Here is a 14,914-nt window from a genome sequence, read left to right as displayed (position 1 = left end):
AACCTCTATAAGGTCACCCCTCAGCTTCCGATGCTCCAGCGTAAACAGCCCCAGCCTGTTCACCCTCTCCCTATAGCACAAATCCTCCAACCCTGGCAACATCCTTGTAAATCTTTCTGAACCCTTTCAAGTTTCACAATATTCTTCCGATAGGAAGGAGACCAGAATTGCAAACAATGTTCCAACAGTGGTCTAACCAATGTCCTGTACAGCCGCAACATGACCTCCCAACTCCTGTACTCATTGCTCTGACCAATAAAAGAAAGCATACTAAACGCCTTCTTCACTATCCTATCTACCTGCAGCTCTACTTTCAAGGAGCTATGAACCTGCACTCGAAGGTCTCTTTGTTCAGCAACACTCCCAGGACCTTACCATTAAGTGTATAAGTCCTACTAAGGTTTGCTTTCCCAAAATGCAGCACTTCACATTTATCTGAATTAAACTCCATCTGCCACTTCTCAGCCCATTGGCCCATCTGATCAAGATCCTATTGTAATCTGAGGTGATTCTCATCTGTCCACGAGACCTCCAATTTTGGTGTCATCTGCAAACTTGATAACTATACCTTCTATGTTCATAACCAAATCATGTATATAAATGATGAAAAGTATTGGACCCAGCACCGATCCTTTTGGCACTCCACTGGTCACGGGCCTCCAGTCTGAAAAACAACCCTCCACCACCACCCTCTACCTTTGAGCTAGTTCTGTAGGCAAATGGCTAGTTCTCCCTGTATTCCATGAGATCTAACCTTGCTAATCAGTCTCCCATGGGGAACCTTGTCGAACTGAAGTCCATATAGATCACATCCACCGCTCAGCCCTCATCAATTGTCTTTGTTGCTTTTTCAAAAAACTGAATCAATTTTGTGAGACATGATTTCACACGCCAGCTTGTTTCCACTGGCAGGTGAAACTAGAACTAGGGGACATAGCCTCAAAATAAGGGGGAGCAGATTTAGGACTGAGTTGAGGAGGAACCTTTTCATCCAAAGGGTTGTGAATCTTGGAATTACCTGCCCAGTGAAGCAGTTGAGTCTACTCGTTGAATGTTTTTAAGGCAAAAATAGATGTTTGAAAAGTAAAGGAGTTTAGGGTTATGGGGAGCAGGCGGGTAGTTGGAGCTGAGAAGCAGATCAGCCATGATCTTATTGTATGGTGGATCAGGCTCGAGGAGCCAGATGGTCTACTCCTGCTCCTGGTTATTATGTTCTTATGTAAGAGCAGTAATGGCTTGCATTTATATGCAGCCCTGAACAAAAGCATACCAAGTGCTTCATAGAAATCTAAGTTGATGAACAAATTGGAATTAAGCCAAAGAAGGAGCTGGACAAATAAGTACATTTTAGCATAGTGCAAAAGAAGGGAGTGGAGTGGAGTGGAGAGGTTCTTGGAGGGAATTCCAGAAATTCAGACCCAGATGGTAATGCCTAGTGTGCTGACTCTTTGTTTCGTTGGGGATGCAATGGGATTTGATGTAGGGCTGTTCAATCCAAGCAGGAAAGCAAGCTTGTGAGACTGGAGCTTGGAGGAAGCCCTTTTGGTCCTCCAAGTTCACAGGCAGTCCTGTCAAAATACTTTCCGTCTCCCCAGATATGCCTTTTAGCCTCCCCTTCAGCCAACTGGTTTCCCAAAACCTGGGAAAAATCTGACCCATTAGTTTTAAACCTCTAAGACAGGTTAGATCTGAAGGTGATGGTCTCATTAATAATCACCAGCTAACATGTTTCCTGGGAGCAGGCAGTCTGCCTCTTCAACCTGTTAACTCTGGTAATGCTCGGGGGACCCAGGTTCAAATCCCACCGCGGCAGATGGCGAGATTTGAATTCAATCAAGGAAAATCCGGAATTAAGGGTTGAATGATGACCACAAATCTACTATTGATTGTCAGAACAAAATTCATGTGGTTCACTGATGTCCTTTAGGGAAGGAAACTGTTGTTCTTACCTGGTCTGGCCTACATGTGACTCCAGACCCACAGCAATGTGGTTGACTCTTTCTGAGCAATTAGAGAATGGCAATAAATACTGGCCAAACCAATGAAACCCTCTCATCCTGTGAATGGATAAAAAAAATCCACAAGCTGGCATCAGGTTGAAGGTGGGCAGAGATCGGATTCCATCTCACCTGATCCCAAAACAGGATTCAAGTTCACCTCTTTGTTTTGAGCGAGTCTACATGAATATGAGGCAGGGAGGGGAAAATAATGGAATATATTAAACCCAGAACATTCTTCTGGTGATCAGAATAGGACCAAGGGGAACCAAAAGTAGGTTTTCCCTGTTACTATCATACCTCACACAGTTCTTTTTTTGTTCACTTGTAGGATGTGGGTGTCACTGGCTAGGCCAGTGTTTATTGTCTGACTCTAGGTGTCCTTGAGAAGGTGGTGGTGAACTGCCTTCTTGAACCATTGTGATTACTCTAAGATCTAGGAATAATAAACACGCTCAGTATGCAGCACAGAAAGTAGGTATTTCTTACAGATATTCTAAGCATACCCTAAGGTTTATTTATAATAAAGTTATGTCTGACTCAATGATGTAGAAACACTTCCATTGCATGTGTGTGATGACATGTTGGAATGAATGTGGGTGAGAGGAGTAAGCTTTACCAGATTTTAAACAATCACTGAAAATACTTGTTTAATTTTCTTGATGTGGAGGTGCTGGTGTTGCACTGGACTGGACAAAGTCAGAAGTCACATGACACCAGGTTATAGTACAACAGGTTTATTTAAAATCACAAGCTTTCGGTGCACTGTCCCTTTGTCAGGTGACTATAACTTGGGTGTTGTGCAACTTCCAACTTTCTTGATGTCTTGAGTGACACTTACGCCACAGAAGTGTCAGGCAATGGCCACATTCAGCTGGAGAAAATTTAGCAATCACCCCTTGATATTCAGTGGCATCGCTGAGAGCCCACTATCAACATCCTGGGGATTACCATTGATCAGATACTGATACAGTGGCCTTAGGGCAAGTCATGGGGAAGGAATCCTGCAGTGAATAACTCATCTCCTGACTCCCCAAATCTGCCCACCATCTACAAGGCACAAGGCAGGAGTGCGATGGAATACTCCCCATTTGCCTGAATGGGTGCAGTTCCAACAACACTCAAGGAGATAGACACCATTCTGTGTCTTATGATCTTATTCTCTACAACCATCTGATGAAGGAGCAGTGCTCCGAAAGCTAGTGCTTCCAAATAAACCTGTTGGACTATAACCTGGTGTTGTGTGATTTTTAACTTGATACAGCAGAGAGGTTAAAAGGTGTTGATTGTAGCCCGACAGTCTTAATGGGTGCGTTCTGCGTGTATTACAAACATGCCGATCATTTATCTTCACAGGGCCATGTCTCCAGTTGCTTGGTTTATGTTCCCCTTGTCTTACCTGGCCCTTGGTGGGACTGTTGGTGGTACTATGATCAGGGCTTAGCCAAGGGCTGCTGTTGTCTGAGGCAGTGAACTTCGCCATGTATCTGCTATAGTCCAGCTGAATCTTTTGCCTGATGTTTCCTGCCAAGTCTTTGGTTTTGAAAAGGGAAGGGAGATCTTCTGCACTGCCTCCGCTGCTGTCATTGCTGTAAGCCAATCTCCCCACAGGGCTGGTGCCAGGATTCTGGGTGATATCTGTGGAGTAGATCGGGAAGTTTAAGTGAGCAACGCAGGCCATAAGCTTCAAGTGCCTCGGTTCCCCAGACTGCAATCTTGTGATGTAACTTTTATAAAGGGACAAAGATGTGAGCCACTTCTCCTCATATTCTTCTTTAATTAGATATTTCCTCAAGGAATAGTTGTCTACTTGCTGTGTAAATGGGGAAGTTCTCCATCCTGCATGTTGACTGATTGACCTGTGACCCAATGTCAGATTTTGCTCAGTATCCCTTAAACCATTGGTTAACAAAAAAAAACACGTCTAAAATTAACAACCTCAATTTCCATTTTTTGCTTGATTCATTCACAAGACACTGGTGTCACTGACCAGGCCAGCATTTATTACCCAGCTCTAACTGCATTAAGTGTCAATCACATTGCTGTAGGTCTAGAGTTATATTGTAGGCCTGACCAAGTAAGGATGGCAGTTTCTTTCCATAAAGGGCATTAGTGAACCAGATGGGTTTTTCCTGACAATTGTTTTATGGTCATCATTAGACTTTTAGTTCCAAGTATTTATTGAATCCAAATTCCAGCATCTGCCATGGAACCCAGGTCCCTAGAACATTACTGGGGTCTCTGGATTAATAGTCTAGCGATAATACCACCAGGCATCACCTGCCCATGGTGCAGAAGAGAGATCCCAACTTCTGTCCCTTTTGTATATGGATATATTTCCTCATTTCACTTCCAGAAGGCCTGGTTCCTACTTTTCAGATAATGACACCAAGTCCTTAACTCCCCAATCAACAGCGATAGTTTCTCTCAATTAATATCTTCTTTAACATCTTGCAAACTAAAGTCAAATCAACCCTTAACCTTCTAACATCACTTGTTTAATCTCTTCTCATACTCTGTTAGCATTCAGGTAATATTCTAATAAACCTACAATGCACTTGCTTGGAAATTTATTAAAGTGAAACATCCCAGAACTGCTCAAAGTGTTTTAACCAGGAATGAGTGCCACTGCTCAAAGGACAAGAACATGAGGATCATTACCAGCTTTTCCACCATCTCTGCTGAGGCTCTGCTTGTCCTCTGACTGCATCCTGGAAGCCAACAGGAAATATCGGAACCATTCTTCTTTTTCCCTTCCCGTCCTTCCAAAGAGGAAGAGTGTATTCTCCCCGCCTTCTGCAGAGTGTCTCAGGAGACCCTCTGATGTTGGTGCACTTTCTGACCTCTCCCTTTGCTCTTCAGTGTCCCCGTCTGCCTTCACCTCTCTGTCTCCAGAACATTTGTGTTTGTAGGGTCCAGCCTCTCTGAGGAAAATACAGATGGGGTACTTCTTATTCCACATTCTTTTCTTTGCCAGGCCTGGTGGGACAAGAAATATCTGCTGGCAAAATAACAAGATAAAAGAGCCACTTAATACATCAAGCACACTTCTTTGAACGTCGATGTGGAACATGCTCCACCATGGACTCTGACCAAATTATTTAAACAACAGAAGAACCTACAACAAGGCAACAATTGTATGGAGAATACCCTTGCCAACATTTATAGGTGCGCCATCGAGAGCATTCTGTCTGGATGTATCACGACCTGGTATGGCAACTGTACCATCCAAGATCGGAGACAGTTACAGAGAGTGGTGAACTCAGCCCAGACAATCACAAAGGCCAACCTCCCATTTATAGAATCCATCTACCAGGCCCGCTGTCAAGGAAAGGCCACCAGCATTCTTAAAGATCCATCCCACCCTGGCAATGTTTTTCTACAACCTCTACCATTTGGGAGAAGCTTAAGCATGGTCAGCAGCTGGTTTCATAACAGTTTCTACCCTACTGTTGTGAGAATACTGAATGGACTCACAAACTCTTAACATTCGTCTGTTCCTGTGTTTTCGTTTTTGCCGCTGTTTACCTATTATTTACTTATCTATGCTACTTAACTCTGAGATCTGCCTGCATTGCTCACAATAAAAACCTTTTCACTGTGCTTCGGTACACGTGACAATAAATTCAATGCAATTCAATTCTATTTGGGTCTTTATCCATTGGAGTTAAGAAGAAGGGGGGATGATCTATGGACGTGTATAAGATCCTGAGGGGACTTGACAGAGCGAATGTGAATGGATGCTTCTAGTTGTGGGAGAGACTGCGAGTAGGAGACATGGATTAAGAATAAATAGTCTTGCTTTTAACATGGAGATGCAGAGAATTCTATTTCTCTCAGAGGGTTGTTTGTTAGGGAATTCACAGCAGCCCCCACTCTCATCTTCACAACTCCTTGCTGTCAGAAAACACTGGAGACTTCACTCAAGGCTGAGTAAGATAGATTTTTGATAGACATGGGAGTCAAAGTTACGGGAGAGGCAATGGTTATGTGGAGTTGAGACTATAGCCAGATCAATTAAGATCTTGTTATAGTAGAATTGGTTCTATGGGCCAAATGGCATCCTCAAGTTACTATGTTCTCTTTTCCTACATTGTGAGAAAAACCAGGAACCATAAAATGCAGGTGAGGTGATGGCACAGTCCAAATGTTACTTGGTTAGTAACCCAGAATCACGCAGGGAATATGGGTTTGAATGACCACTGTGGCAAAAAAAACTGGGGACTATAAAATGCACTGACTTCATGGAGACCATGTAACTACTGTAGGTTGTTGTAAAAACCCATCTGCTTTACTAATATCCTTCTCCAACTACGTGTGAGTCTAGACCAAAGTGATGAGGTTGACTCTTGACATCATGAGGGATGGGTAATAAATGGTGGGCCCCACAGGGCAGTGCATGCATCCCATTACAAAGAGAGGTTCAAACAGAAGAAACATTTGCCCAGTGAATTGGATGCAAACGGGCTAAGAGAAGGAGTAGCTGAGGCATAACAGCATTAAAAAAGAAGCTAGATAGAATGCTAACATGGTAGAGAGGCCATTCAGCCTGCAGTAACCATACTACCTTCTTACAGAACAAATCACCAAGCCCAGCTTCCCTTTCCTTCTCCCTCCAGACCCTGAAAACATTTTCTCTTTCTTACTGGATCTTGTGATAGCACATTCACACTATTACCACATCTTATGAGCACTCCTTGCTTACTGAAAGAACTGTCATCTCACCCCATTACTCTGGAGTTTCAGAAATACTATCTTCACCAAATTGCATTGCTTGCAAAATTCCTTGTTGAACCTGCTTCCACCACCCTCTCAGGCTGTGCATCCCTGATCATAACAGCTCACTGCTGGGACATTAATAGGGAAGCACCCCAAGATGCATCACTAGGATGCTAACAACCAAAATATTGACATTGAATCTTGCAAGGGAACATTAAGATAGATTACCACAAACTTGGTCAGAGAGCTAGGTTTGAAGGAGCATCTTAAAGAATAAGGAAGGCTAGATGTGGAGAGACTCTACTAAATGCATGAGGGAGACAGGGTAAAAGGATTTACAGATTAGGTTAGAAGGGGAGCAGTGTGTGTGATTAGGTTAGATTAGATTCCTACAGTATGGAAACAGGCCATTTAGCCCAACAAGTCCACACTGGCCGACCGAAGAGTAACCCACCCAGACCCATTCCCCTACCTTATATTTATCCCTGACTAATTCACCTAACACTACGGGCAATTTAGCATGGCCAATTCACCTCATCTGCACATCTTTTGGATTGTGGGAGGAAACTGGAGCACATAAGTGGCTCTGTTGAAAAGAAAGAGCAGCCTGGGCCAGTTGGGCTGTTTCATCCTTGCTTTTCCAAATACAAGGCACTTTGTGCCCCTTTAACAAGCAGATTCAAGGTTATAAATGCTAAGAATAACAGCCGGTACATACCAGGCTTTTATAGGAACGTGGAGGCTCTCATTTTGATTGGACGTTCCCACCCACCTTGCTGTCTGCTAGGTCGCAGGAGCGATGGCTGATGAACACCATGTCATGCTTGCCTTCGTTGAAGGTTGCACGCCGAGGGATGTTGCTCCTCGGGTAGGAGAGTCTCAGTGCTGTCCCCTCTAGTGTCACATAGACTGAGAAGGTCAGTGATGGATGGTAGGTCTCAGGATCATAGTTATAGATTTCATTCATCCAGCCCTGTAATGCAGAAAAGAGAAGGATAGGGTAATATAACATACTCATCTGTTATTGCAATAGGTGAAACCTGGATATAGTCTACAAGCTGCAAGAAGTTTAATGTGAAAAGCAAAAGAATTGCGGATGCTGTAAATCAGAAACTCACCCCTGGTCACCTCTCTCTTCCTGGAGAGAGAGAGCAACCTGACGGTCCCCTGAGATTATGGCAAATTTCACTTCATCATCATAATTATGCCCAGTTTCTAAATCCAGCATTTTTCCAATTAGGCCACAACAATGAAAGAGTTCAGAAAAGATTTACAAGGATGTTGCCAGGGTTGGATGGTTTGAGCTGTAGGGAGAGGCTGAATAGGCTTGGGCTGTTTTCCCTGGAGGATCAGAGGCTGCGGGGTGACTTTGTAGAGGTTTATAAAATCATGAGGGGCATGCATAGGGTGAATAGACAAAGTCTTATGCCTGGGGTGGGGGAGTCCATAACTAGAGGGCATAGGTTTAGGGTGAGAGGGGAAAAATGTAAAAGGGGCTTAAGGGGCAACATTTTCACACAGAGGGTGGTGTGCGTATGGAATGAGCTGCCAGAGGAAATGGTGGAGGCTGGTACAATTACAAGATTTTAAAGGCATCCGGATGGGTATATGAATAGGAAGGGCTTTGAAGAATATGGGCCAAGCGTTGGCAAATGGGACTAGGTTAGGTTTGGATAGTTGGTTGGCATGGACGCGTCAGACTGAAGGTTTCCGTGCTGTAAATCTCTACGATTCTAAATAAGCAAAGGTCTGATGAAAGGTGGAACATTGGACAGAATCTTATCAGGGTTTGAATGACGTGGGCTGAATCCAGGTTGTGGCAAAAAGGCTGGTGCGGCCTAACTTCATGTCGGAAGGAGCTCAATCCATCTTTTGTTCACTTTGCTGAGGAGCATGGTGTGATTGTCACTAGGCAGGTCAAGTGCTAATGAATGGGGGGGTTTAGAGCTTGTTAAACACCTAGTTAACCACACGACTAGCCTCATCAATATCCAGTTTCCGATCTTTTCAAACACACTGAACAAGCCAGATGGTGAGAATTCCGAATGTGGAAGTTTGAGAATCCCCAAGGCACATTTCCTATTCACTTTTCTGCCCTTGGCAGCCTCTGGTAACTCTCCGTGTAACACTGTAACACAGACACTGTGTGCTCAGGGTCACACACCCAGCTCCTGGCCTGCACCACAGGCTCCATCTCCGGGCTCTTTGCTCACTGTCACAGCACTCAGTCACTCCGAGGCTTACATGTACACTCACTGCATCCCTGCCTTACCTTGTCTCATCGTGTTTTGCACTTTTCCAGAGATACCAAGCTCACATTACAGCTGGCTTGCTGTGCCATTGAATACAAAGTGAGGAAGATTATCTTGGTTGGCATCAGGCCTCAGTTGAGTAAAAGGAGACAGCTTTCAGTCAGGGGTGTAGGTCAGGGCTCAGTAAGTCAAGGGTAGCTTCCAAGACTAGTCCAGGTCAGTCTACTGCTCACGATGGTCAGAGTCAGAACACTATCCATCTCAAGGGTCAGATGGATAGTGTCTTGAATCTTTGTGCCCTATTGTGGGCTGTGTTCCTCCTGGATTGAGAGAGAGGCAGTTATTAAAGGAGTTGAAGGTCAGTGGCGTTAATTTCAGGGCATTTGGGTGAGTGAGTAGGCAGTGCAGAGTGGATGGAGGATCACTGGTGTGATTGGGGATGGCTGAGTGAGGGAGGGAAGGCAATAGTGAGAATTGTAGATTATGAGCCTTGGTGGGAGGTGGGTATCCCTAGAGGGGACAGAGGGAGTGGGAGGGATTGGAGAGAAGGTCTACACTGGCAGAGTGGTGAAGGTAATTGACCTTCTTCCCATGTTGCTGTGCATTCCTCCAGACAAGTGAGATTGTACTTGACCCAGATGGCAAACACAGACCAGGCTGGCATGCTCTTCTGGCAATGGTCCTATGGTTACAGGCCTGTGCACCATCTCGATGAATTTGACTTCCAGGTCTCTGCTCATAATGAGGGTGTCAAATCACCCCCGTTTGCATTTTTCGGGGCTAAGGTCCAGAATTGGACAGCTCCGGTCCGACAGCGCTCGTCCAGGTGCACACGGTGACAAAAGACAATAAACAATCAACAATAGGTGCAGGAGTAGGCCATTCGGCCCTTCGAGCGAGCATCACCATTCATTATGATCATGGCTGATCATCCACAATCAGTATCCTGTTCCTGCCTTATCCCCATAACCCCTGATTCCACTATTTTTAAGAGCTCTATCCATCTCTTTCTTGAAAGTATCCAGAGACTTGGCCTCCACTGCCCTCTGGGGCAGAGCATTCCACACACCCACCACTTTCTGGGTGAAGAAGTTTCTCCTCATCTCTGTTCTAAATGGCCTGCCCCTTATATTTAAACTGTGTCCTCAGGTTCTGGACTCACCCAACACTGACCTTCGAAAGATGGCACCGGTGCCAGTCAGTCCTGGGATATCCCGGCAGCGACGAGTTGTTCCGGGAGCAGGGCACATCATGATGGGGATCGGGGTGGTGGGAGAGTGGAGGAGGTGCCAGAGAGGCGGGGTAGGTAGCGAGGCGATGAGAAAACTGACTGAACCTCGCTGAGAGAACCCAGGCAGAAACTCAATGAAACTGATAGAAAGATCCTGCCCATTGTCTCTGCTTCTCTCTCCATACGTAGCTGCTGCCTAACCTGCTGAGCTCATTTCCGGCATTTTGTTTTGGTTTGAAGCCAAAGAAAATTATGGGCGGCGCGGTGGCACAGTGGTTAGCACTGCTGTCTCACAGCGCCTGAGACCCGGGTTCAATTCCCGACTCAGGCAACTGACCGTGTGGAGTTTGCACGTTCTCCCCGTGTCTGCGTGGGTTTCCTCCGGGTGCGCCGGTTTCCTCCCACAGTCACAAAGATGTGCGGGTCAGGTGAATTGGCCATGCTAAATTGCCCGTAGTGTTAGGTAAGGGGTAAATATAGGGGTATGGGTGGGTCGCGCTTTGGCGGGTCGGTGTGAACTTGTTGGGCCGAAGGGCCTGTTTCCACACTGTAAGTAATCTAATCTAATCTAACATCCCATTTCTTGATCAGCTTGCGGGGAATGCTGACATTCTATCTTCACAAACAGCTGATTGTAAAAGCACAACACTTTTTCAAATAGGTCAACTATTGTGCCTCACTGACAGACATTGGAACATGTGTGCAGGAAAGTTCCGGTTAAGGAAAACTCCAAGCGTCACTGCTTCAGGTACCTGATGGAGCTACAATTGTGAAAATTAATTTCCTTGCTTAATTGTGAATTCATTTACACGGGGCCACAGAGCTGCGTGAATTGGGTTTCAATCCTCTCCTGCTAATGTCTGCCATTTGCTCTCCTGCAGGCACTCAGCCCAATTAACTGGAATCAGAAAATGATTTTTTGCAACAACGTTACAAGCTTTGCAATTAATCTCTCATTATAGCGGCTTCCTGCCTGTCTTTTAGTTGTAATCCAATGGTGTATGACACATCAATGGTGACAGAGCATGGATTAATTGGCATGGTGGAAAAGGGCCTGAAAGTCCTGCCTGGATTGTTAAAATTTTTTTGTTGGCACCTGCAACTTTTTAAAAGTTGGTTATTTTCCTTCATATCTAAATCTTTGATGGACCATATTAATCTTTCAGTTAAATGCGCTGAATCCCTCGTCAGTATTAGAATCACCAGCTTCACTCTGGGTTTATACTTGACCCATGTTTAAATTAAATAAAGAGGTGATGTGGGGATAATGTCACTGGGTCAGTAATCCACAGGCTAATGTCCTGGGAACATTTATTCAAATCCCACTATGGCAGTTGGTGAAAGTTAAATGTCATTTTTCAATATCTGGAATAAAAATAAAAGTTTGCATAATGACAATGTGTAGCCACTGAGCCATCTGGATCATTAATGTTCGTTAGGGAAGGAAACTGCCATCCTTGTTTGGTCTGGCCTACTGTGGTGGCTCAGTGTTGAGAGTGTGTTGCTGGAAAAGTCAGGCAGCGGCTCTAGCATCTGCAGACTCCACTGTCTCCTGTGGTGGCTCAGTGGTTAGCACTGCTTCCCTCACCATGCCAGGTACGCAGGTTCGATTCCAACCTCTGGCCAATTGTTTGCACGTTGTCCCTGTGTCTGCATGGGTTTTCTCCGGCTGCTCTAGTTTGCTCCCAAACAGGTTAAGTGAATTGGCCATGCTAATTTGTCCCATAGTGTCCAGGGATGTGCAGGCTAGGTGGATTAGACATGGGAAATGCAATGATAGGGGTGGGGTGCTCTTTGGAGGATCAGTGTGGGCTGAATGGCCTGCTCCCACACTGTAGGGATTCTATGATGCATGTGACTCCAAATCCACAGCAATGTGGTTGACTCTTAACTGCCCTCTGGGTAATAAACACTGGCTTAGTCAATGATGTCAAGGTCCCATGAATGAGTAATTGATTTAAAAAGATTACAGTTTTTGACTCATAGCCCAGACATGATTGTTTGGCTCAATTATTGGCGCTGGATAAGAATGGTAAATTTTGATGCTCATTGCAGGGATCCATCTCTCGCTGTTGGAAAAAGCTCAATCAGCAGCTTCCTCTAACAGTTTAGCTGAGGTGGGGGATTTAGGTTACTGAAGCTACAGCCTAACCCTGCACTGCATGTCCTAATCCTATTCAAAAGTATAGTTGTAGACCATGGCGTTGTTAAGTTCCTAAAAACATATTCACCAGTATCCTCATTTGGTAGGGTACACCCCTAAATATTGAAAAATCCAACATCAGTGCTGAGTGACTTTCTGATCTTAGTTGGGAAAGTTATGGACTCATATTTTGTTCTAGCTTATTCTGATGTAAACCATCTTTACATATCTCTGGAACATCTGGCTAATAAGGATACCTATGTCAGGCTTCTACTTATTGTCTACCACTGCACCTTTAACACTATAATCCCAACCAAAGTAATCTCCAAACTCTGAGACTGAGGTCTATGCCCCAACCTCTGCAACTAGATTCCTGACCTCCTGACCTACAGACTGAAATTCATGAACACAACAGCACCTCCTCCACGACAATCTTTACATCAGCACCCTGCAAGTACTCCGACCCCTACCCTTACACACATGACTTTGAGGCCAAATTTTGACTGAACTTCATTCACGGGTTCACTGGTGACATCACTATCGTAGGGCTGATGTCAAACAATGATGAGACAGAATACAGGAAGGAGTAGAACGCTTGATGTCATGATGCAAAGCTAACAATCTGTCCTTCAATGTCAGCAAAGCTAAAGAGAAGATCATCAACGACAGGAAGCAAGGTGGAGGACACATCCGTATCTACATCAATGGAGCTGAGATGGAGATGGTTGAGAGCAGCAAGTTTCTTGGAGTGACCATCACCAATAAGCTCTCCTGGACCACTAACGTTGATACGATGGTCAAGAGTGCACAACAACATCTCTTCTTCCAGTCCTACCAGGGAGGGGGCTGTGCTGGATGTGGTCCAAGGAAATGATGTAGTCCAAGTGGAGAACATCAGAGTGGGAGACCGGTAAGGAAATAGCGATCATAACAAAATAAGGTTCAATATTAAGTTGGAAAAGGATAAAAATCAGTCAATGATTCAGACCCCAGATTGGAAAAGGTGTCTAAGAGTTGAACTGGAGCATATTCATTGGAAACATATTCTGGAGGATAAAACATTGGATGAAAAATGGGAGAATTTCAAAAGGGAGATGAATAGGGTACAAATTAGGTAAATGTCGATGAGAAATAAATGTGGGATATTCAATGCGAGAATATCCTGGATGACTAAGGATATTGATGAGAAACTAAGGAAGAGAACTAGACATATGGTGCATACCGAAATAGTAATAGCAATAGCAATCAGGAAGAGTACTTGCAATGCAGGAGAGAGGCTAAGGCTGGAATAAGGAAGGCTAAGAGGACCATGAGGAAAGGATTGCAGGCTGCACTAAAATAGTAGAATGTTTTTCAAACATATTAGTAGAAGGGGAGTAGTGAAGGATAGAGTGGGGCCTATAAGGGGCAGTTGAGGAGAGGGGGGGTAAGTTGTTTACTAAAGCAAAGGATATGGGAGAGGAACTGTGGGTGGCATAGTGGTTAGCACTGCTGCCTCACAGTACCAGAGACCAGGGTTCAATCCCCACCTCAGGCATCTGTCTGTGTGGAGTTTGCACATTAACCCCATGTCTGCGTACGTTTCCTCCACGTGCTCTGGTTTCCTTCCACAGTCCAAAAATGTGCAGGTTAGGTGAATTGGCCATGCTAAATTGCCCGTAGTCATGGGGACAGTGCTGAGCTGGAAGTTTGGAACTGGGGTGAGGTGGGGAAAGGCGAAATGAGGAAACTGGTGAAGTCCACATTGATGCCCTGGGGTTGAAGTGTTCCGAGGCGGAAGATGAGGCGTTCTTCCTCCAGGCGTCGGGTGGTGAGGGAGCGGCGGTGAAGGAGGCTCAGGACCTCCATGTCCTCGGCTGATTGGGGGGGGGGGGGGGGGTGAGTTGAAATGTTGGGCCACGGGGCAGTGTGGTTGATTGGTGCGGGTGTCCCAGAGATATTCCCTAAAGCGCTCTGCTAGGAGGCATCCAGTCTGCCCAATGTACAGGAGACTGCATCGGAAGCAACGGATACAATAAATGATATTGGTGGATGTGCAGGTAAAACTTTGATGGATGTGGAAGCCTCCTTTAGGGCCTTGGATGGAGGTGAGGAAGGAGGTGTGGGCGCAGGATTTGCAATTCCTGCGGTGGCAGGGGAAGCTGCCAGGATGGGAGGGTGGGATGTTGAGGGGCATGGACCTGACCAGGTAGTCACAGAAGGAATGGTCTTTGTGGAAGGCGGAAAGAGGTGGGAAGGGAAATATATCCCTGGTGGTGGGCTCCGTTTGGAGGTGGCAGAAATGTCGGCGGATGATTTGGTTTGTGCGAAGGTTGGTAGGGTGGAAGGTGAGCACCAGGGGCATTCTGTCCTTGTTACGGTTGGAGGGGTGGGGTCTGAGGGCAGAGGTGCGGGATGTGGACGAGGTGCGTTGGAGGGCATCTTTAACCACGTGGGGAGGGAAATTGCGGTCCCTAAAGAAGGAGGCCAGCTGGTGTGTTCTGTGGTGGAACTGGTCCTCCTGGGAGCAGATACGGCAGAGGCAGAGGAATTGGGAATACAGGACGGCATTTTTGCAGGAGGTAGGGTGGGA

General features: G+C 45.5%; 1 protein-coding gene across 1 annotated transcript in view; it reads right to left on the bottom strand.

The window, feature by feature from the left end:
* tex2l (testis expressed 2, like) overlaps nt 1–14,914 on the bottom strand; it is a 67,607-nt gene that overhangs the window by 46,150 nt on the left and 6,543 nt on the right. Inside the window, exons 2-4 of the mRNA XM_060840395.1 lie at nt 7,489–7,689; nt 4,659–4,995; nt 3,397–3,635 (exon numbers count right to left, since the gene is read on the bottom strand). Coding sequence (XP_060696378.1) covers nt 3,397–3,635; nt 4,659–4,995; nt 7,489–7,689 — 777 coding nt within the window. The remainder of the gene's footprint in view (nt 1–3,396; nt 3,636–4,658; nt 4,996–7,488; nt 7,690–14,914) is intronic.

Source organism: Hemiscyllium ocellatum, chromosome 20 (genome assembly GCF_020745735.1).
Source record: "Hemiscyllium ocellatum isolate sHemOce1 chromosome 20, sHemOce1.pat.X.cur, whole genome shotgun sequence".
Classification (NCBI taxonomy): domain Eukaryota; kingdom Metazoa; phylum Chordata; class Chondrichthyes; order Orectolobiformes; family Hemiscylliidae; genus Hemiscyllium; species Hemiscyllium ocellatum.
The sequence above is the reverse complement of the archived record's forward strand: the minus strand, read 5'-3'. Positions and strand labels throughout refer to the sequence as shown.